Here is a 22,409-nt window from a genome sequence, read left to right as displayed (position 1 = left end):
TGACACAAAGGCTACATACATGGGATACATACAGTTCTGTATGGAGTTTCCATTTCCCTACCTTACACAGGCCCCCTCCCTTTTTTCTGGGCTCACTGACAGAGCTGCCCGGAGCATTACAGACCCAGGAAAGTCGGACGAGCACATTACTGCCCCCTGGCGCTTTCTAGCAAATACAGGGACCACCGGCGTCACATTCATCCCTGCGGTCACTGCAAGTTAAGTACAAAGCGCAATCAGGAGTCAAAGTGGAAGCAGTTGCTGGCAGTGAGCCTGGACGCCACATCCACTCCCGCTCCTCCCACAGCGCACTGGGCAGCTCCCGCTCTTTCCCCAGCGAACTGCAGCTCCGCTCCCGCTCCCTCCTCGCAGCTCCAGCTTGGAGCCCCCCCCCTCTCTCTCTCTCATTCTCCCTCTGCGCCTACTGAGCCCCACACCTCCTATCTGAGCCCCACACCTCCTATCTGAGCCCCACACCTCCTATCTGAGCCGCGCTGATTCTCCGCTGTAGTGAGAAGGGGATGGAAGGCAACAGGGCAGCAGCGCTACTACTTACAATCCTCAGAATGTTCGCCATCGTGTGGCAGGGTAAGTGCCTCCCTTCCTCCCTGCGGCCCCCCTGCTATTTACCAGTGTCTTTCATTTGTGGAGTGTATTACTGACAAAATATCCCCCTGTGACAGCTTGAGCCCCGCAGGGAGGTTAATGTGCGACTCAATGTGCACACAAGCAGCTGGAGGGGTGTGGGGGGTATGGGGGATATGAAGGGAATGGGGGTATGGGGACATGGGGGTAATGAAAGGAAAGGGGGCATGGGATGGCGGGAGAATGGGTGCAGGTGTGCGAGTCAGGGTGGATGCGAGTGAAGGAAGCGATGTACTAAGACTGAGGCTCTGGGTGGGTCGGGCCTGGCAGCACCTTTTCCTGCAAGTCATGTGGCAGCGCCAGTCACGCACTAAGGCTCCGACTTCGCAATGTGAGCGCCCTGTGCCCGACTCTCCAGCCGCCTCTCCTCCCATGGGAAATATAAAGCGCAAGCATTCCGCCACTCTCCCTGCCTACTCACTGCTTTTATTGCTGTTAGATCTCTATTCCCACTGTCAGTTTATGCTCTTTTTTGCCACAGCAGCACGAATATCTAGCGATATGAGCAGAGTACATACATAGTCGCAAAGTATGCCTGTTAACCATTTCTACTATTGCTTCAGACACGGACATTAGTTCAAACTTTATTTTCTGCCATCAATGAATTGTTAATGTTTCTCATTTTCTTATTCACGTTTTAATAACCGAGATGATCGTTTCCCCCGTCAGCCTATGGCTGCAGAAGGGTTAGATGTACTGGAGGTAAAGAAAATACAGCTTTATTTTTGGTTATTCTCTGGGCTCAAGGTGGCCATTTTCAATTGCTTTATGCTTTGCTGCTCGTATGCCCTATATGGATTACATACAACAGAATCAAGAAACATTAAAATCAAACCACATTTATTTTCACAACGAATTTCCACATTATTGTTTCTGTTATAGCGTGGAGTGATCCATTTATCATGAACGAAATTGTTAAATTCTTCTGCCCATATCTGATAGTAAATGTTATTCAGAATCCTACATTTACACATTTGGGCACGCCGCAAATAAATACATCAGTTCCATTACCAGACAATGCTGTATTTTCCATTAATTTTTCTAAAATGTAGATTTAAAAAAAAAAAAAAGAAAAGGTGCTTTATTTTCTCCTAATCACATAGCAAGTTGGCTGATCTACACAAGGGGCTCTTAAAATGTGGGCAGCCTGAAGGGTGTGACTGGAAAGAGCTTGAATGCCCATTAAATTGAGATTTGTGGAAAAGAACGATTTTCTGTACTAAAGTTTCTCTGAACTGGGAAAGATTGGCTGACGCAGGAATATGTTTATTCATCTGTAGCCTTCTTACAAGCTAAGGAGGCTCTTGCCCACATTTTAGTTTAGTTGATACATTTTAGGTCAGCATTATACTTAAATACCAGCTACAAATATATCAGTTTTTGCCTGACAGACTTAAATAAGCCTCCAGGAGCATGTATCAATGAATGCATCTTATTTTAATAAATTACTGAATGGTATCCTGATTTACTGACCTAGTGCTGGGAAACAAATAAATCAGTTGGTATATTTTAGCAAAACAGTAACATAATCGACAATACATAAAAAACAGACAATCAAGAAAATTGAGCACAATGGGGAAAAAAATCCTTATTTATGTTGCGCTATTTAAAAAGGTAAACGGCTCCTTTTTTCTACCTATGCATGAGATTTTTTTCCAGTTCTATATTGAGTATAGAATACGGAATGGTGACAGTTACCACTTCTACTACCACACATAATTATCTCTAAGATAAGTGATTACAAATTCAATACACAACTTTGGTTTTCCCAGAGTGGGAAGGGTTAAGCAGTAGTAACTGCAGTAATGCTAGGTCAGACCAGGAATTATAAATGGGAAATTGATTTAACCAGATGTAGCCATTACTACACAAATGTGTGCAATATGAACTAGTTTTTTTAATATCCATTTTTAATATTTTTTTTATGTTCTCTATGGGTTCCTAAAATGTATTGTAGCTACTTGTCATTTTCAAATGTCATCAGTAATAACTGTAATGACCTATGCATATGTGATTGACTTTTTTATTCTAGGGATTAGCTGCTTAAAATAATTATATTACCCTATACAGCAAATTAAGTTTTGTGTATCAAAGTTGGAAAAGCTTACACTGGGGGAACAGCAACTCTTTGGGTGTGTATTTAAAAAGAATAATATCTGTTGTATGAATTTCTTGCCGAATAAAACAAAGGTGTGCATATATCTGAGAGATGTGGCATTAAATGTTTTTTCATTGCAAGACCAAGCAATGATGAAAATGTTGCAACTGTTCCACCATTTTTCAATGGGTTGTAAACCTGTTAGAAAATAATGGCCAATAGTGCATACTGTGTAACCCTTGAAGGGACATGAGCCAGATGTTGGCCCTTCATGAGAGTTTAATACTATATGTTATATTCTTTGTGTTGTATTTTATTTTTTGATCACCTGCTGAAAAAAGAACCAGCTGCATATTTATGTATGTATGTATAAATGGAGGGGGGATTATATTCTAAGGCAGTGAACCCCAACCAGTGGCTCAGGGGCAACATGTTGCTCACCAACCCCTTGGATGTTTTGGTTGAATAAAAACAAGATTTACTACCAAATAAAGCCCCTGTAAGCTGATAGTGTGCATAGAGGCTGCCTAACAGCCCTTATTTGGCTCCTCCATGAACTTTTATGATGCTTGTGCTGCTCTCCAAGTCTTTTTACATTTGACTCTGGCTTACGAGTAAGAAAGGTTGGGGACCCCTGTTCTAAGGTGTAAGAATATGTTTTTCTAGGGTTGATTATTGATAATTTTAATGATAAATTTTATTTATAAAAACACTTTTCTGCTTCCCACATTTGCTTTTTCATTAGAAAGTGTTGATCTGGTTATAACAGTTAAATTCCATTGTTTCTTTGAGGCTGCAGAATTTAGGGGCCAGTTCATAATCTTTAGGGGGGGGGGGAAAGGTGAGCATTGCTGTCATTTTAATGCTTTGCAAGTCTAAGGAGAATTTGCAAAATGGTAAAAATAATTAATTTTAAATGCTAATGGAAAAAATTTGTAAATCTGAATCTGATTGTTCTTTTTTCCACAGCAGTAACCAGAGTTGCCAATGAATAAAACAAAACAATCATTTGTAATTCTGCCCCCAGTTTCAAATTACAGAGTTTGAACATTTTTGCCACTACATGAATTCACAGGATTGCTGCCAAACTAGGTGCTGTACAGAATTAACTCCGCTAACAAACATTAGAAGGGATACTGACATGACTTCAGTTATAGAGGTTCCGGCACTCTACCCAAACAAAGGATTACTGTGCTTCAATTCTCTCAGACTTCCCGTAGGTCAGACCATGTATCCACTACATTAATAGAAGAGGAGAGCACTCTTGTGCAGAATCACTGCTGCAAAATGCTTTATTGCTGACTGCCAAACACATTTTCTTTCAGAAGTGGGCATGAGTATTATGATCACCACATCTTCTCTGATAGTATCATGCTTTTGGAATGGAATTATTCAGTATCAAATAAGTATTTTAAGAATTTTATGATCAAATGGGAAATATTTATATGTATGCTCTGCAAAGCATTTAAGCAAATGGTAAATAAAAATGAAAAATGGCTCATTTATAAATAGGTGGCTTTCTTATATATTTGTCCTCTGCATTGGAGTGACCACACTACTTAGTTTGGCACAGGTATTCCCCATAAAAAGCTACAGAATGCCCTCATCTATTAGAAATTAAACAAGGGGTTAATAGTAAGACATCTTAAAATACATTTTATTTGTTGTTTGTGTTACACTGGGATATTTTCATGTTATAAGGCTAATGTCCCACAGAGAGACTAGTCGCTGCGATTTTTAAAAAGCGAGTTCCAGCGACAAGTCTTTTTTTTAACAAGCGATTACCAGAGATTTCAACAACGGAGCAATTCTATTTCCCACAAATCCAGGTGTCATATTCCCAGCCCACACTTAGAAATTACATTTAGTGCAATGGGGAAATCACAGTGTAGTATCGTCGGTTTAGGTACTGAGGATTTATATTCTTTATGTAGAGACAAAATGAGCAACATGTTGCTGGAACTTGTGTTTTAAAAATTGCAGCTACTAATCTTTCCGTGGGACATAATCCTAATACCAAGACCAGGCCCGGATTTGTGGCGAGACCACAAAGGCCCGGGCCTAGGGCAGCACAAACTTCGGGTGGCATGCCACCCCGCCGCAGCGAAATTTTGAAATTTTGCTCACATACGGAGCAATGGACCTCTCCCCACTGCTCCGTATGGGAGTTTTAACGTTGGGAGGGGTTTCACGTGTTTGTGCATGCACACTCGCTGGGGGGGAGGGGTAGGGGCACCCTCAGTAGAAATCCGGCGCTGACCAAGACCACTGGAAGTTACATTTACAATGGCAGGCAGGGTTGATTGACTTGTATTTTAAGACTGGTATTTATCTGTGGGGAGATAGTATTTACTATGTTTGAGAGATGCTTTTGTGACTGTTAAAAATACTGCCATGCTGCTTGAAGTTTAAGGATGATATATATGGCTTTACAGAAGTATGGTGCTTTTCATAGCTCGATAAATAATGTCTTCCAAGCACTTTCCTTAGTAATGCACCAGAAGTATTAATTAAAAAAACTGCAATTAAAAAATGTATTTTAGGCAGGTTGCTCAGTAATGCAGGCTCAAACTGTTACAATTTGCTACTTTAGCTGCGCTATTTCTCAGCAGCATCTGTGGGTTGTTAGCAACTATTGTATTTATTTTAAGTGCTGCCTTTTATGAAACTTGGGGATTATGCTTAGCAGGGCCAAAAATGATAAATGTATCAATGAATGTAGCAAATAAGAACAGATTGCAGAGTTATTTACCCACCCCCTAGACCATATATGTCAAACACAAGGCCCGGGGGCCAAATCCGGCCCACCTGGCTGTTTTATGTGGCCCTTGGTGAGTGTGTCTGACCATCCAGCCTGATCAATTTCCATTTTCCTCACATAGTAACTAAGACTAAGGGGTATATTTATCATTCTGTGTAAAAAGTAGAGTGAAGCATTACCAGTAATGTTGCCCAAGGCATCCAATCAGTAATCAGATTTCAACAGTAGCAAAGCATCTATTGGCTGCTATGAGCAACATCACCGGTAATGTCTTACTCCACTTTTTACACATTGTGATAAATATACCACTTAGTATCTTACTAAGTATATTAATAAAAAAATGGCCCGCGACTTAGCCTGTGATTTCGGCCCGCTATGTGATTGAGTTTGACACCCCTGCCCTAGACAGAAGATTGTGAAAAAGAAAACTTAAAGGCTACAGTCACACATTGTGTACCGCTTCTCTCCACCCATGTTTTGTAGCCAGGTGGTAACGAGCCCTGTGTGACTGTGGCAGGCAGAGACATGCCTTATATGGCTGGGGCCTAAACTTCAATATTAGACATTCAAAAAATAGAAAAGGTGTTTTTACTGCTCTGGTTCCTTTATAGGAAAATAAGGTAAAGGCAAATGATAAATTATATATTTTTCCCTTTAAGAATTCAAGAAACCTTTTAGGTAATTGTGTCTAAAATTAAAAATGTAGTCTGCCAGTGGGGTGAGGTGGCTGCCTTTTATACCTGTATGTAAATGGCATGTTACTAACCTCGCAGATTTGCTGTTGCGCATTCTCGCTTCCATTCAATTGCTCCGTATGTGAGCATAATTTCAGGTCGGCTTGGGCGGCATGCCGTCCCTTAATTTGGGCTTCCCTAGGCCCACGCCTTTGTGGCCTCGCCTGACCGTAGCATGTGGGGCAGGGCTATCCAACTGGGGGTTCAGTAGCCTCTTTGCTGTTAGGTCTATAGGCCTTTTGAATGACGTCACTATTTTAATATAAATGTAACCATAAGTATGTTGCATAGGAAATCCACACAAGCACATTCTGACCCCCTTAAGTCAAACCTAGAACCCCAGCCCTGCAAGGCAGAAATTCCTACCACTGCATGACCATGGCAAACTTTTTTATGCATATGATATATATTACATATTTATTATATATGGTAGCATCACAGTTTAGATAGTGTGTTTGATGCATTAGTGTGATTGTTTATTACATTATTTAAAACTATTGGTTTTATTTTTAACCCTTAGGGCAGTGGCACAGAGGGAGATTAGTCGCCCACGATAAACCTTCACTATTGCTGGTGACTAATCTCCCTGACATGCCATCCCACCAGCAAGAATGTAAATCGGTGGTGGGATGGTATGCTGTTGCCTCTCAAGGAAACTTCGGGTGACCTCAGAAAACCATACTCATATGCCATTCCACCGGCGATTTACATTCTTGCCAGTGGGATGGCATGTCGGGGAGATTAGTAACCGCAATAGTGAATTTGTGCCACTGCACTTATGTAAATGTACTTTATGTTGCCCGTGGAAGCAGAAAGCAGATTGCTACTGATATTAACTGATAATTTATTTACGTATTCTTATATAGTGCTAACATATTCGCAGATCTTAGAGATTTTAGTGGGTGCTTTACAGAGTTTGGGTGTGTGCACACAAACCAACCAAACTGTATATAATTGCCCTCAAGGATGTGGGTATATGCACCCCCTAGTTTTCCCTAGGCACCACTCCCCCCCCCCCCCCCCCGTGATTGTTATCGCTTACCTTATACCCCGGGCCGGTGCTCCTGCTAACAGAAAACTGCACTGGTCCAGGGTATATGTGAGTGAGCAAACCTCTTCCGCCAGACTTCTTTCTTCAGAATCCATGCGCAGTTGAGTGAATTTTTCTTTTTATTTTCGGCTTTTCACTCTACTGTGCATGCACCAAGACTGAATCAGAAAGAAGGATCACTAGCTGTCTGGCCCGTGCAGTTTTCTCCTAAAAGGAGCACTGGTTGTTTCAGGTAAGCGATGACAGTTACTTGGGGGTGTCTAGCATTTTGTCACCCCCCAGTGATGTAGGCTTTTCCTTCTCTTTTAATTACCGATTCAAGAGAATTCACCAATGAGACTGCTGATGACCACTACTATGGCAGACATCTTGCGAGTACATTATTGTAACAGCAAAAACAAGACGTTTATCTGTCATTTTTGGCTTTCAAGTATTACACTGTAATAAAACATGAGGGAAGGACATACTCGTTTACAACTTCAGCTGCAGGCTGCAACTACTTTTTGGTGACAAAAATTGGACCCTCAACCTAATGGCCACCTATCTGATTAGATTTCAGCATTCCTAGGGTATAATCAAATTAAGTGCAGTTCCCCACTTGCAATGAACTGGCCTTTCAATCTGTCCAATGAGATTGCGCCTTTCCAATTGTATTTGAAATCTGTTGGGTAGTGCATTGTGACAATGGAGAAGATCTGCACTAAAGGGGTTTGAAGGTTCTGAATTCCATTACCTGCAAATCACATGCCTGCCACCCAACCAATGACATTGTGGCATTCTGTAGTATCAAAACGCGGCTGCAAATTGTGACAAGGTAGAAAACATATATCAAGGGTTTTTTAAGTGTATGGGCTGATGTCATGTGTTTAAATGCAGCCTATTGTCAACTGACATAGATAAGCCAGCAGAAAAATGCTGTGTGTCTCTCTGGCCTTAGTATGAATAGAATAACATAGCCCGTCTATATAGCATTGAACAATTCTGTGTAGCCAGGGCTTGAAACATTGCCACTCTGTGCCTTAAGATTTGAATAAAGGCACTTTGAATCTACATATACAGGGTAAGTGCCATCTGAATTTATACAGGATCAATAATCTCAGTAGGCTGTGCCAAATGCATGTATTCATAATGCAGATACCCATGATTCCTAGATATGCCTAGGTGCTTATTATTAAGGTGTGCATTTTCGTATGTTATATGTGTATCGCTACATTTAGGTTTGAAAATATTTATATTATGATTTATGTTGTGACGGTTTCTAGAGGCATAAATGTGCATGTCGTATGGCTGTTATGTGTTCCTTTGGATACAATGTTAATTTCATATCTTTGATACTTTAATCTATTTCTCTGTATTGTGGGATTGTCTTGTTATGTATGGTGACAGGATACAAGCTATGGGATATTAGTGTACTTATTATTAGGGGAAATGCTAAAGTCAATACATTTTGTATAATGCAACAAAATGTTGTTCTAAACTACTTTTTAATATACTTCATTGTATCATGTTTAATGATTGTATTTGTAAAAAAAAAAAATTGCTGCTGAAAGCAATATGTCTGTCCTTGGCTGTTCTCTGCACTGCTTGATGTGACTGCATATATCCTTGAAACAGTGTCCTGTATTAAGTGCTCTTACTCAGCTGAGACTTTTTGTACCTATTTTGCAGTGCTAAAGAGTACATCAATGGATGAGCAAAAAATCTGGGATTCAGTAGCCGTTGCTCCATCAACACTTCATTACTGGAGTCTGGCTACAGGTCACTACTTAGTCCCATTCAGAATACATAGGATAACCAGTGAATACAGCCCATTATCCTTTAGGGCAGTGATCCCCAACCAGTGGCTCAGGGGCAACATGTTGCTCCCCAACCCCTTGGATGTTGCTCTCAGTGCCCCCAAACCAGGGAGTTATTTTTGAATTCCTGACTTGGCGGCAAGTTTTGGTTGAATAAAAACAGAATTTACTACTAAATAAAGCCTCCGGTCATCTGATGCTGTGCATAGAGGCTGCCTAATAGCAAATCTTAGCCCTTATTTGGCACCTCCATGAACTTTTATGGTGCTTGTGTTGCTCTCCAAGTTTTTTTACATTTGACTGTGGCTCACGAGTAAGAAAGGTTGGGGACCCCTGATTTAGGGGACGTGGAGAGAAGGGTACAGCGTACCATACACAGTGGCAATGTCCTAGGGCTAGAAGATTTTTGACCAGAGTGTATGAGCAAAAGAGGCACTATAATTATAGAATATAATCAGTAGAGGTCTGGGAACATAAAAAATGCCTGTCCCCAGACACTATAATAAAAAACTTATTCATTGCAAGGCTTTGAGGCTTATTTAAATCTAAATAGATATATAAAGTTAGAGATGCATTTGTAAGATCCGGAAGATATATAGAACCTTTTCAATAATAATAAAAAAAAAAGTGCAGAGTACAGTGCTCATTGGTGCAAGAGCACACATTCAGTACAGGACTCCAGATGTTCTTTGTGCCTGTAGGTGCTTTTCCTTGCACATCCAAAATGATATGGGGATGGGCATTAATGTCCATAAGTAAACTCGCAATGCACATTTTGCCTCTGGTTGAGGCAAAATTATGTATATATTTTTAACACTAATACAACATATTTTCTTGTGTCCTATTCAGAACGTTTGACAATGTAGTGCTATGCAGGTTTTAAACTAAAATATGCTTCTGATTCACAGATTGCAGATGGGTAGGGATTGCAGAGGGCATAGGTGGGGTTTGGGCATAATGGGGCAGATAAGGGGCATTTTCAAGTGTATTCTATTCTATGTTGGTTGAGGTCTAATAATTCAAACTGGCTGCTAAGGAAGTAGTATCGAGCCTTATACTTTCTGATTGCAGCCCCTGCAGGACACACAAATCATTTAGCAATATGACGATCACTTTATTGCATGGGTTGAATGCCACTCCTATTCTGGTAGTTACACAAGGATGTATACCGATTTAACTAAATAATAAACGCCTGCAGCCAGTTCAGCAGCGAGAAAAGCGATGACAGCAGCTATCTGCAATAGGCTAAAGTGCGCCCCCTGTGGGATGGAAGCGGCGGTGCCTAGAGCTGGCAATCAGTGCAACCCGGTAGCACCCTGCCTTTCTTACAAGTGTCCTTCATTCTTCAGCTGCTCTGGGACTTTACACACACGTTCTATTTTGTGTTGTAGGTGATCAGGTTCTCAGCCGGGGGTTTGGGAGTAACTAACGGAACTCTTTACTGTCCGGGGTCAATTGGGGGAACAAAAAGTGTTGGAGTGGGGGATGGGGTACGCTGTAATCGCTTGGCGGCGCTGTTGCTACTTGACAATAACACGACTGGCAGCAGAACGAGTGCAGGTTATTGTGCCTTGGTTGGCACCTGTCGTACTTAAACAAAGGGTTGCTTTCCCGGGCTGCCTATAGTGTTCGGGGCTTCAGAAGTCGGGCGATAAGGGGTCCATTGCCTAATTTCCGAAGCTCCAAACACTTCTTGCTTCCTTCAGCACTGAAAGGGTTAATGTCCATTTGCGGCGGAGTCGCTGACACACGCACATACATATACATACGGGTCTAAGGACGTGTTCTGCGTTTAGGTCTGTGGAAGCTGCGCTCTCTCTACTGGCCTGCAGGGGGAGTGCTGGTGCCGGCACAGTAATAGTTCGGGTACCAATCCCAAATACAGTATTCTGTGCCCTCTTCCTTAGGTCACAAAGCAAACGCTGTGACCTCACCATAACGGGGCAGTTTCTGGGTGCAGGTCGAGAGGGGAAGCAAATGTTTCCCGCTCCCAGTCAGTGTAGGGGCTGGGAGGCCGCCGAGGCTCCGTTTGCCGGGCAGGCTATATCCGTGCGCCCTTACACATGACCCCGCACAATGGCTAAGCGAGCCTTCCCTGCCGCCGGGCGGGACACAAAACTGTAAACAATCTACTCTCGCCGGCTGTGTGTTGGGGTAGGGGCGGTCCGGTGGGCGGCGATTCCATGAGCCAATTGAAAGCTACAGGGCGTGGTGTAGTAACGCGACGCTGCTCACTGCTAAGTTTGTCATTTCCCCCGGTCAGTCTTCCATAGGCTGGTGTTGGTGTAGGTTGTGCTCTGCGCGCCGGGATTGCTCTTTTGTGTGAAGTCCCGTGTTTGACATTTGTTCGGTCGCGTCGCTTCTCCCCTGCTTCGCGCCCTACTACGTTATTTCCTCCTTGTGGATGTTGCGCTTTGGCTTGTGAGGAGCGGCGATGAAGAATTCCAAGCTGTGAATGTAAGTGCCGGTGCTGTTGCTTTAGTCTCTCAACTCCAGTGTCAGGAACTTCGGCCAGCGCCTCGGGGAATGCTGGGAGTTGTAGTCTGGCAGGCACTTCCTTCTTGCTGGGTCTCTACTCAGAGTAGGTACTGCCTGCTTATCTGGACGTTTATATAACTCCATTCTGTGGGGCTGATAAGAAGTCATGCGTTCAGCACGTATGTTACCCATTAGGTACCTACACAGTGTGGCTGTGTTACTGACAGCTCTACTCTCGCCACATCTCCCAGCATCCACCAGCTTGGGGGGGGGGGTGTAGTCAACAACAGACTGGGCATTTGGTAGTATTCAGTACTGTGGCACTAACTATAATGAAATAATCCCTTATTAATAGCCACAAGCAGATACACTCAGATACAGCAGCCAAGCAGGCATGATATTGTCATTCTGTGCCAGGGAGCTCTGCAGGGGATATTTAGGATTTTGACACCTAAAAACTAAAATTCCTGCATGTGTGTATGTGTGTGTGTGTGTGTGTGTATGTATATGTGTGTATGTGTGTGTGTGTGTGTGTGTATGTGTGTGTGTATGCATCAGCACAAGCATTTGTTTGCAAACAACCCAGGCATGACACTAGATGGACCTATCATTCCTTCCCTTTATAGATCCCTTCTCGTTAGATATCTATCATCTATCTTTCTGCTGCTCTGCAGAATTGTTTTTGTTTCATAGGAAAGTTTTTCTCCCTGTAGAACCATAAGAAAAAAAAGTGACAACACAAGGCTACATGGCTTTTCTGCATATTTAAAAAAACAATAATATATACCCATCATCAAAGTACCCTGTAATGGCAAAGAAGCAGCAATTATCTGTACTTACATCCAGTACTTGGGGAAAGCACTTTCTGACACTTAATATGCAGTTCACAAATGGGCATAAAGTAGTAGGTTCTTCTAAGATTAAAATCAAATAGCAGAGATGCTTATTTTGGCCAGTGTTTTTATACTCAAAAAATGGCCCTGGCTCTGGTTCCTGCTGTTCCCCATACAGCCGTGCTCCTGTAGTAGGAGACAGAGACTGTGTTTTTGTGTCCCTGCATCAGTGAACTTGACTATAAATTCTTGCCGACAGTATTTTGGGTTGTTTAAACAGGATATTATTCTCAATCTGTAAACCACATATGAATTTTTCTAACTACATATTATGCATTCTGGTTTAAACTGACCACTAATAAATTATGAAATAAAATACTTTTATTATACATGGAAAATTAAAAGAGCTTCCCCCCCCCCCATATGAAGAGTGAAACAAGCTTCTCTGCACTACTATAAGCCTATTGTGACGCACTTACAACTTTGTGGCCTTTGCCAAACCTCTCCCCAGACTTGCTATGCTCAGCATTTTCCAAAGAGAACAATAGGACTGGAACAGGGAGCCCTGCCAGCCAGCTCCGCCAGAGAATCAGTGCAGCCACTACAAGCAGCACTAGCTCCCAGCCTCTCTCCTGTAATGACCTGGAAAATGAGCCTGTAAAATACTTCATGACAGCTGATACAACTCTTTAAGGGGAGAGGCAGACGCCACCTTGGGAATTTTCAGGGGGAGGGGAACTGGCAAGCAAAACACAACATTTATCACACTGTTGAAATCATAGGGTGTTAAACAAGATATAAGAGATGTATTTTAATGGGGCAGGATTCTTGCTATTTATCTAAATGTCTGGCTGCCTCCAAGTAAGAAGACATTGTGATATCTGCTGTACATAATTTTGCTTGTCAAGAAATGATGTACAGTAGCACATTGTGCGTACTGCTGGGGTAATTTAATATCTAAGTGTGTCCTTGTGTAGTTCTCACTACCTCATTATACCCATACAAACCAGCCTGCCACCAGACATGGCCAGACATGTTAACAAGGAAGAGCATTTGGGGATAGCATACAAACAGAAGACCTCTCTCTCTCTCTCGTTCCCTTTTTAAACTTAAGCAATATTAGTTATCATTTCATTAGATACCCCAGCTGTTGTTTAGATTGGCATGACAAAAAATAAAAACCCAAGTTTTTCTGTGATGTGACTGAAGTGTTACAATTATGGCTTTGTTAGTTCTAGCTAATGACACACTTCTGCAAAGTTACTAGCGTGTGAGAGCCTTGGGGCATGTGATACAGTGCTAGTGAGCCTTTTAAAGCTTTTCTTGTACACGTGTGTTTAGATACACATTTATTTTATTCCACTTTTTGCTACTGTTATTCTGATTACAGCATATATTGTAATATATTCAGTACACTTAACTGTTTCTTCTTTTGAACTTAAATTTTAGCATGGCTATGGTTTCTTAAGGCTAGCTTCATAGCCAGAATTGTCCTGGGGGCAGGGAGTTTTGTAAAGAGTGAAAATCTGTAGGTTTGGTTGTTTAAATGTTTCTGTAACATGTATATGCCTATATAATGCCACTGGTTATGGCACCACAGTATAAATGATTTTATACTGATTTTTTACTGATTTTCTTTATTTATCTAAAGTTGCTAGTGCTGTGAAATCCAGATATGTTGGGTGTTTAACCCTTCTGAGGATTGTTGGCACCTCTGCAAAGGCTTTCACTAGTAGCAAGATGATTTTATTACACTTTGTGGCTTTCAGATGACTTAAAACTGACTTTATAAATGTGTAGTCAGTGTTTCGTATGTCATCTTGTCCACCGCAAATGCACATTCTGTTTCAAAGGTAAAGTCCCTGGCCTACAAGTACATAACAAAAAAAAAAATGTGAGCATTTACATGTTAACCAAATTTCTTACAAAAAAAAGCCTTTCTTTCTGTTGTCATTTTTTTTTTATTATCTACATGACATAAATCATTTGTGACATGTATATTAGCTTAGTGCCCACTGGGCCATTATGCATTAAAACAAATTCCAGGTATACATCTAACAAGAAAGACACTTTGAAAAGGTACACATGTTCTGCATGACTTCTAGGCCTCAGATATCCTCTAATACCAATACTGCTATTCTTGGGAGGCCTTTAAGAGAAAATGTCTTTAGCAAAGTTTTCTACTGCAGAACCCCTTTGCTGATGAGTGGTACCCTGGGCTGTAGATAACTAAATTCTCCCATCACCCCAGCTTACTAGACTGCCACAGTATTGCAAAGGTTTCCAAAGAAGTTCTGTCTTTTGTTGTGGTAAGGGATTGTGTAGCTCAACATGCCCTTTTGTTTAATTACAGAGATAAAAATACCAAATGGCCAAACAACCGTCGGTCTTGAGTCCGGACTGTAATAGTGGTGAAGGTGGCCAGTTACAATCAACAAGCAGACAACATTCTCATCGCCCTCTCAGAAGAGGGGCCCCCACCTCTCTTAGCAGTCCTTTTCAAGGTAATCAATCAGATGAGGGTGGGAGCTCCTCAGCCAGCACTCCATGGGGTCCTACTATATCGCCTTATAGTCCCAGTTCCTTTGTCAACAGATCACCCCATTGCATGCTGGTAAGAGGATCATCACTTGTCTCCAAAACCTCAAGTGGCTATTTTTCATTCGAAGTGAGTCCTGGGCCTGTGAGCTGTGATAAATCAACTCAAACACCAAGCCCTCCTTGTCAGGCATTTAATCATCTCCTTTCCGCAATGGGTAAGCAGTATTTGCTTTCCGGTTTTTTTTAATTTTTTTTTTCTTCTCAGTAATTATAAATTGTTACAAACACAATTTCACACCTGGTTTAAATGGATTTTTGAGTCTTGGGTACTTATTTTCTATAACATGGGTAACTGCACTGGTTGCACCTAGCAACCAATCAGACATTTTCTTTCATGATGTTCCTTTAGCAGTAAGATCAAAACAAACTTTATTGCATTTTATAAACTCTGTAAAATGTCTAAAAATATATAACAAACAAACTGCTGATTGGTTGCTATTGGCAATTGCAATTTAGCATCTTTGTTAGTAAATGTGTGCTCTAGTGTTTTTGTGTGTAATCTTTTATGCCAGTGCTGTCCGACTGGCGGGCCGTTTCTGGTTTGTGGTCCCCCATTAAAGTTTGGCTGTTGTGACTGCTTACCTTTGTGTAAGCTTTAAATGATATCAGTACTGACATTATTGTGTATGTGCCATACTCTGCCTGCCCTATGCTGCCTGTGTGTGCCATACTCTGCCCTACCTGCCTGTGTGTGCCATACTTTGCCTGCCCTATACTTCCTATGTGTGCCTTACTCTGCCTGCCCTATGCTGCCTGTGTGTGCCATACTCTGCCTGTCCTACCCTGCCTGTGTGTGCCATACCCTCCCTGACCTATGCTGCCTGTGTGTGGCATACTCTGCCTGCCCTATGCTGCCTCTGTGCCATACTCTGCCTGTTGGAGGGGAGTCTGGTGGGGGTTTGTTAGCATTTGGCTATCCATGGGAGGAGGCATATGGATTTGCTTAATATGACTTTATGAACTTTTTTTTCACATGAGTGATGGGTGATATACCTGGAGTGAGCAAATACTTGTTTTTTTGCTGTGCTGCCACTGTTAATGTGGGAATGGTCTGAAAAGTTCTTTTGATAACATGGGTGTGGTTTTCTAAAAAGGTGTGGTCAAAACTGCCCTACACCACATAGGTCAGAAAAATTCCAGCACTTTGTACCACAGAAGTTGGACAGCACTGTTTTATGTTATAGCAGTAGTCTGTACTGAATTTTACACGCTGTAAAGTAGGTTTCCAAGTGAGTTAGTGGCGAACATTGATAAAGTTAATTGGTCTCCGGAAACTGAACCCTAAAGCATTAATAGGTGACCCAAGAATCTTCTCTTCCAAATGCCATTGACTGCTTTATCTTTGTTTTTTAAATAATTTACAGCCTAGACATGTTGCCTCTATTGCTTTCCAGTTGGTGATTAGTTTGCTGTGTTGGAGTTGGAAATAGATTGCGCTGGCAGCTTGCACATGTGGTTACATGATGACTTTCTGCCAATGGAGTCATTGCAGCTGGTTCTTGAGTACTGGGGGAAATGCAGGTAAAATGCATTGAGTACTTCAGTTAAGTAGCATTTAATTTATAGTATATATGGTTTAAGAGCTTGGTATACATTTGTAACATGCTTATTGTATGTGTATGTCTCAGTCTATATGCACAACTGCCACAAACTCTTTGTGAATAATCTCTAGAATAACACAATCAGGCTGAAGACGTGTTTTGGCACATGTGACCTTCCTGTTAGAGAACTGTTTTGTAGCTGAATGCAGTGTTAAGTTGCCTGTGATGTAACAGCCCGTGCAATGTAAACAGTAATTGAAACTGTCTACAGTTCCATGAGCTGTCATAGCTGGTTTCTTTCTATAGAGTAGAATACTATTCCCTGTTTGAACATTTTAATGGTAAATGTAGTTTTTTTTATAATCTGGTACACTCCCCCCCATATGTGTTATTAAATGGTCTGTAAAATTTATACATGTAGTTTGTAGTGCATGCTAGTTCTCTGCTCAGCCATTACAGCCAGCCATAATTATTTTATTAAAGGAACATATAACCTGTTTACTCTATACATTATTTATTTTAATTTTTCTTTTTCATTTTCCCCTTTTGTAAATACTTGGGGTTGGGGGTTACCATGTATGAATGTTGAAAGAAAGGCTCTGAATATATATGAGATATACAGAATTAAGTTCTCCTTTATGATCTCCTTTTTGTATCTGTATCAAAATACATTTCATGTATCTTACTCCAGCCAGAAGCAGAACTACATTGGCAGGGCTGACTGCAGAAGTTGGGTATAGAGGGTACATTATTATAATACACAAGATGAGTCATGGGCATTACATCACTAAGCACTGTTTATAAGGATATAATTTACAGGTTATTCGTGGTTATTGTGTAGTATACAGAAAGATCCTGCATATGTCTCTGGGAATATCTTCATTTAGCATCCACCAGCAAGTGCCTCAGTTTATATTCCCTTATGTGAATGTGGGTATATGTAAGCCAATGATGCACAACCTGTCTTGTGACAATGCATTTAGCACAGTGAGAAAGTAGTCTTTCTGGTTCAATATTACAAGTCTCTGGGATACTTTTGCTAGTTACTTCTGTGACGTATCATTTTTTGTTACCTAGTTTTGCTAGACTGTCAATAAACATTTTAGAGTATTTTTTTTCTAAATCTAAAGGCCTCAAATTGCTTCTGATTTATGGTTCTAGGAGTGGTTACTAATGTGTAACAACACATGTGCTCTATCCACTTACACTCTCTAGAAATATGCAGGCAGCTTAATGGACAGCTGATATAATTAAGATAGGAAAATATTGGTGTAGAAGCCAATCAGCCATTCGACCTTAGTTGATTTAGTATATTTAGGACAATAAATATATTTTCACCCCATGTCTCTACTTAAATGAGAGCAAACAGGCATTCTCCTCAAGTCTTACCCTAACTGGTATTCAAAAAGGGCCTCCTAGCCACTGCTTAAAGGTTGTATATTTAATAGGCTTTGGGGATAGATTATGTCTAGAAATCTACAGCTCGTGCAGTGATTTGAATATTCCCTTTTAATAAACCAGCAAAACACAAAACCATGAAGTTGTGTCCTCTTTCCTATAGAAGGACCAAGGCACTAAATTGCACCCACCTCCTCACTTCTCCCCTCCATTATATCATACCGTATTTTAAAATCACCTGGGGAAGTAGGTTTCCATGCATTTTTTTTTTTTTTTTTTTAAAGGTCTTTATTTTTCAGTTTTCTGGGAAAGGGGGAGAATAAAACAAATAACAATGAACAAACAATGAATCACAATCCTTGTACAGTCATGGACTCATGGGTTTCCCAAATATCCAATATCAAAAAGTGCAGGTAGTGTACACATTATTAATTAGCAGTGTTCTGTTGTCACAATAACATACATATATTAGAGTAAGATGCACTACGATTTAGAGAGGTTTATACTAGAACCTCAGGCCTGTGTAGGGTTTTCAGTTGGGTTAATATCTAACCATGAGTTCCATATTTTTTTTAACTTTGCAGGGCACCCTCGGCCATATAAGTAAGTTGGATAGAAGAAAGGGCTTTATTTTATTAAATTAATCCAAGCATTGATCATAGGAGTGTTAAGTGCAGGAAGGATGCCTTGGGTTCCCTGCATCGCGGGCACTCGGCCCCTGGCTGCCTACCCCTCTTTTGAAGCTTTACTGGGGTTATGTACAGTTGGTAGGTTAATTCAATACAAATTTTTCAATCTCCCAGAGAGATAAGGTCGCCCACATGGAGTCTGTGGTTTCATCCCACTGTTCCTCACTAAGAGCTGGGTGCGCCAGTGGTGTTGGGTTCTGGCAGAAGGTAGAAGGGATTGTGCCAATGAATACAATCTTGATGTCATTTTCTTGCACTCCAGATCATGCAAAATTAATTCTAATGGAGAGGTAGCATACACTCTTTCCAGAGAAGAGAACTGCACCCTAAATGCACGATGGAATTAAAGTATTTTTACAGATGGAGGTTTGTTGTGTCCAGTATAATTTTAAGCTGCTCAAGAGTGGGGAATGCCTGATCTATTAGAACATTCCCAAGGAGTTTTAAACCCAGTGATGGCCAGTCAGAAAAATTCTGAAGGGTTCTTAAGTGTGACAGGTTAGAGTTCTGCCACATAGGTAGAAAGGGGGAGAGTATCGGGGGGGGGTTTGTGCTCTTCCAGGCTCTGAAACTGGTGGAGATTTAATCGTTTATATGCTTCATAAAGATCTGCCTTGTGACCTTCATTGCTATTTGGTACTAATAAAAGTTTGACTAACAAGTAGGGAGTTAAAGGTTGCAACATACGTTATTAAAGGTTACAAGTACATTAGAGGGGATTATAGGCAGATAGGAGGTGGTCTTTTTTTCCCAAAAAAAAAATCAATCAACGCACCAGAGGCCACCCCATTAGATTAGAGGAACGGAGCGAGATTTATCTCTGCTATCGTGGGTGACTAACTGCTTTGAAATGCCTTTCCGTCGGCAATAATAGGAGTTGCTGGTGGAAAGGCCTACGCATCGCTTTGGTTTTCTGAAGTCACGTGAAGTTGCCTGTGTGAGGAAACTTTGTGTGACTTTGGAAAACCGAAGCGTTGTGAAGGCCTTTCCACCGGCGACTCCTATTGTTGCCAGTGGAAAGGCATTTCAGAGCGGTTAGTCACCCACGATATCAGAGATCTGTTGCGGGCATCAGCCTTATCCTAGCACTTTCTGGCACTGCATACTATAAATGAGCTTCAGTTGGTTTAGTGTATGGGAGTGCTGGCAGCTTGCACAGTGTGTCTCTTAAATGATAAAATAACACTGATTTACAACCTTGTGTACCTCTCCTGACAAGATGGTGTCCTCATAGCTAGACAGGAGCTGTGGTTACAGCTGTGCAGTGATATGGGCCTCAGTCTATTCCTTCTGTTGCACAACTCATTTGGTAAGTGTATGTTTACAGTGCTCTTTCAGTTTCTAGAATGCTAATGATTGGAGCAGCCTGATTTTGCAAAACAAGTGGATCTTTTATGTGTATGTCCAGGTTTAGTGAATGGGCCATGTTTGGGGGCAGTGTTTTTTTTTTTTTTTTTTTTTCCTCCGGAGTCTGGAATCTAAAGGTGGCCATACACCTTCAGATCCGCTTGCTTGGAGATGTTGGGCGAATCCAGGCTTATTTGGTCGTTTGGCCCTCGGGGGCTCTCAGGGACTTGTATAGGTGAAGTTGGATCAGGGACCGCATCAACGAGCCAATGCGGTCCCCGATCCGACTGAATTTTTTAACCTGGCCGATTTCAGGCCCAGATATCGGTCAGGCAGGCTCGTTGTTAGTTCCCCTACACGGGACGATTAGCTGCCGAATCGGTCTACGGGACCGATATCAGCAGCTAGAATCGTCCCGTGTATGGCCACCTTAAGATTGCCTTTAATCTGCCTGTGCCTTTTTAATTTTCTGGCAAGCATGGCTGAGAACATTTTGGCTAACTTGGTGAATGTTGCAGATAGTACTTAAAGATGTTTTGTGACACATTTAGACTTTTTATTTTAGAATATTCACCCTGCAAATGTATGTATGTATGCCGATGTTGTACCACTAACACTAGCCATGATCAGTGCTGCTCTTTATTTGCAAACACAAAGCCACACCCAATCTTCAATTAAGCAATTAAATATTTAGTATCCATTGACTAACTGGCGCCTAGGCTAAATAGATAAATATTGTGGTAGTTGTCTATTGGTGGGGAGAGTAAAATGGAACAGCCAAATCTAGGCATTATTGACCAGCCTTATAGAAGGTGGTTTATTTACAAATAAGTAGAAAATCTTACAAAACTGGGAATTTACATGTGATTCACTGAAGTACTTACGCGTGGCTTCTGCCTATGGGGGGTGGTATGGGTTGCATATTGGGTTACAATACACTTCGGTAAATAAGCTGTAATATCTGCAAACAGAGTTAGAAACACCATGACAGAAGTAAGGGAAAGCCCTGCTGCAGATAAATTATTCCTTTGTTTTGCTTTATATTTTAAAATGTTAGTTGTGGTTTTCTTTTTTTGTTTTTTTTATCACGGTAGTAACAGCAAATTGTGAAGAGGCAGTGAATTGTGTAAATTTAGTAATTTTCTTATCTAAATGTTGGCAACAGACAATCTACATGCTCTTGTATCTTTACCTATTTACCTTCTATTTGCCAGATGTAGATGGAGGAAGAGGCTGAATCAAGTCTGTGTTGCCAGAGGTGCTAACTGCATTATTGTCACTAGAGACCTATTTATTGACTTACATTTTAGTAGTGCATAAGCATTATTTAAAAAAAGGAAGGTTGCATGCAATAAAATTACATGTGTATTAATTACATTGCAATATGACTCTTTATTCGGTTGGGTCACACCAGCTGGCAAATGTTTGAACAACACCTCTATAAGTGATCGAACTCTGTAGGAAAAGGCATCTAGAAGTGGAACTTAAAGTGGACATATTATGTAAAAAAAACAATATTGTGCCAACGAATTGTACTCCTCTAAATATAGAAGTAGTATTTCGGGCTGATTTATTTAAAATTTCCATTTGCCCATCTGTTCCACTTCCTGATGCCTCTTTTCCCAGTTTCTGCAGGGGGGCGGGGGGCATTAAGCACACTGCACTGTAGGATAGGAACCAATCGGCAGCTAGGCTGGGCTGATAGGGAACTGAAGCCTGTCTTAGCTTGTATGACTGCAGAGCTGCGATTGGCTACTCCCTTCCTACTCTGCTTCTGGCAGGGACCATTAGGATATGCCCACCCCTCATTTGAAACACAGACAGGGACCTGAGAGAATCTATAGGGAGCTCAATAAAGGGGCCATTTTTACCAATAGTATTAATTTTTAGAGCAAAGTGAAACCGGCACCATATATTATTCATAATTGCCTACAAAATTAGAGTTTTTTTTCGTTTATACTATGTCTCCTTTAAAAGACAAGTCCCTGCCTATTCCATCAACAATACTTGGTATAACTATGTTTATGGTGCTGTAAAATCACATGGGTCTCAAACAATAATGGTATAGAGGGGTTATTAGTACAATATGGGCCATATTTATTACAGTATGTAAGCCAACATCACAAGTGATGTTCCCCATAGCAACCAATCAGCAGTTGGAAAACAAAAGACTTGATTGGTTGCGATGGACAACATTGCCAGTGATTTTGGCTTACACACTATTATAAATATGTCCCTAAGGCCAATGTTGTCTTACCACTGGTGGAGAATATGCAGATCTGCTTTATTCAGCACAAAAATGTGCTAAAATTGGAGAACAGAGCCGATTAGCATTTTTCTGCTGGCAGAGACAACACCACTTGTGACAACAGTTAACTTGTGTAAAGCAATATTGTCTCTTTAGCAGTTGTAATAAGTATTTCTGAACAATCCATAC

At 41.2% G+C, this 22,409-nt stretch overlaps 1 protein-coding gene across 4 annotated transcripts in view; it reads left to right on the top strand.

Annotated features, from left to right (window-relative positions):
* The first annotated feature begins 342 nt into the window (after nucleotides 1–342).
* The window catches only part of bcl2l11 (BCL2 like 11), a 43,409-nt gene continuing 21,342 nt past the window's right edge, over nucleotides 343–22,409 (top strand). Inside the window, exons 1-3 of one of the 4 annotated variants that reach the window (XM_031901742.1) lie at nucleotides 10,659–11,542; nucleotides 14,750–15,152; nucleotides 16,392–19,391. In XM_031901742.1, coding sequence (XP_031757602.1) covers nucleotides 14,765–15,152; nucleotides 16,392–16,402 — 399 coding nt within the window. In that variant the 5' untranslated portion in view covers nucleotides 10,659–11,542; nucleotides 14,750–14,764 and the 3' untranslated portion in view covers nucleotides 16,403–19,391. Of the gene's footprint in view, nucleotides 589–10,658; nucleotides 11,543–14,749; nucleotides 15,153–16,391; nucleotides 19,392–21,186; nucleotides 21,345–22,409 lie in introns of those variants that run through there. The other 3 variants (XM_031901741.1, NM_001032340.1, XM_012963081.3) reach the window with 3 other exon arrangements.

Source organism: Xenopus tropicalis, chromosome 5 (genome assembly GCF_000004195.4).
Source record: "Xenopus tropicalis strain Nigerian chromosome 5, UCB_Xtro_10.0, whole genome shotgun sequence".
Taxonomy (NCBI): domain Eukaryota; kingdom Metazoa; phylum Chordata; class Amphibia; order Anura; family Pipidae; genus Xenopus; species Xenopus tropicalis.
This window is presented reverse-complemented; position numbering and strand designations above follow the sequence as displayed.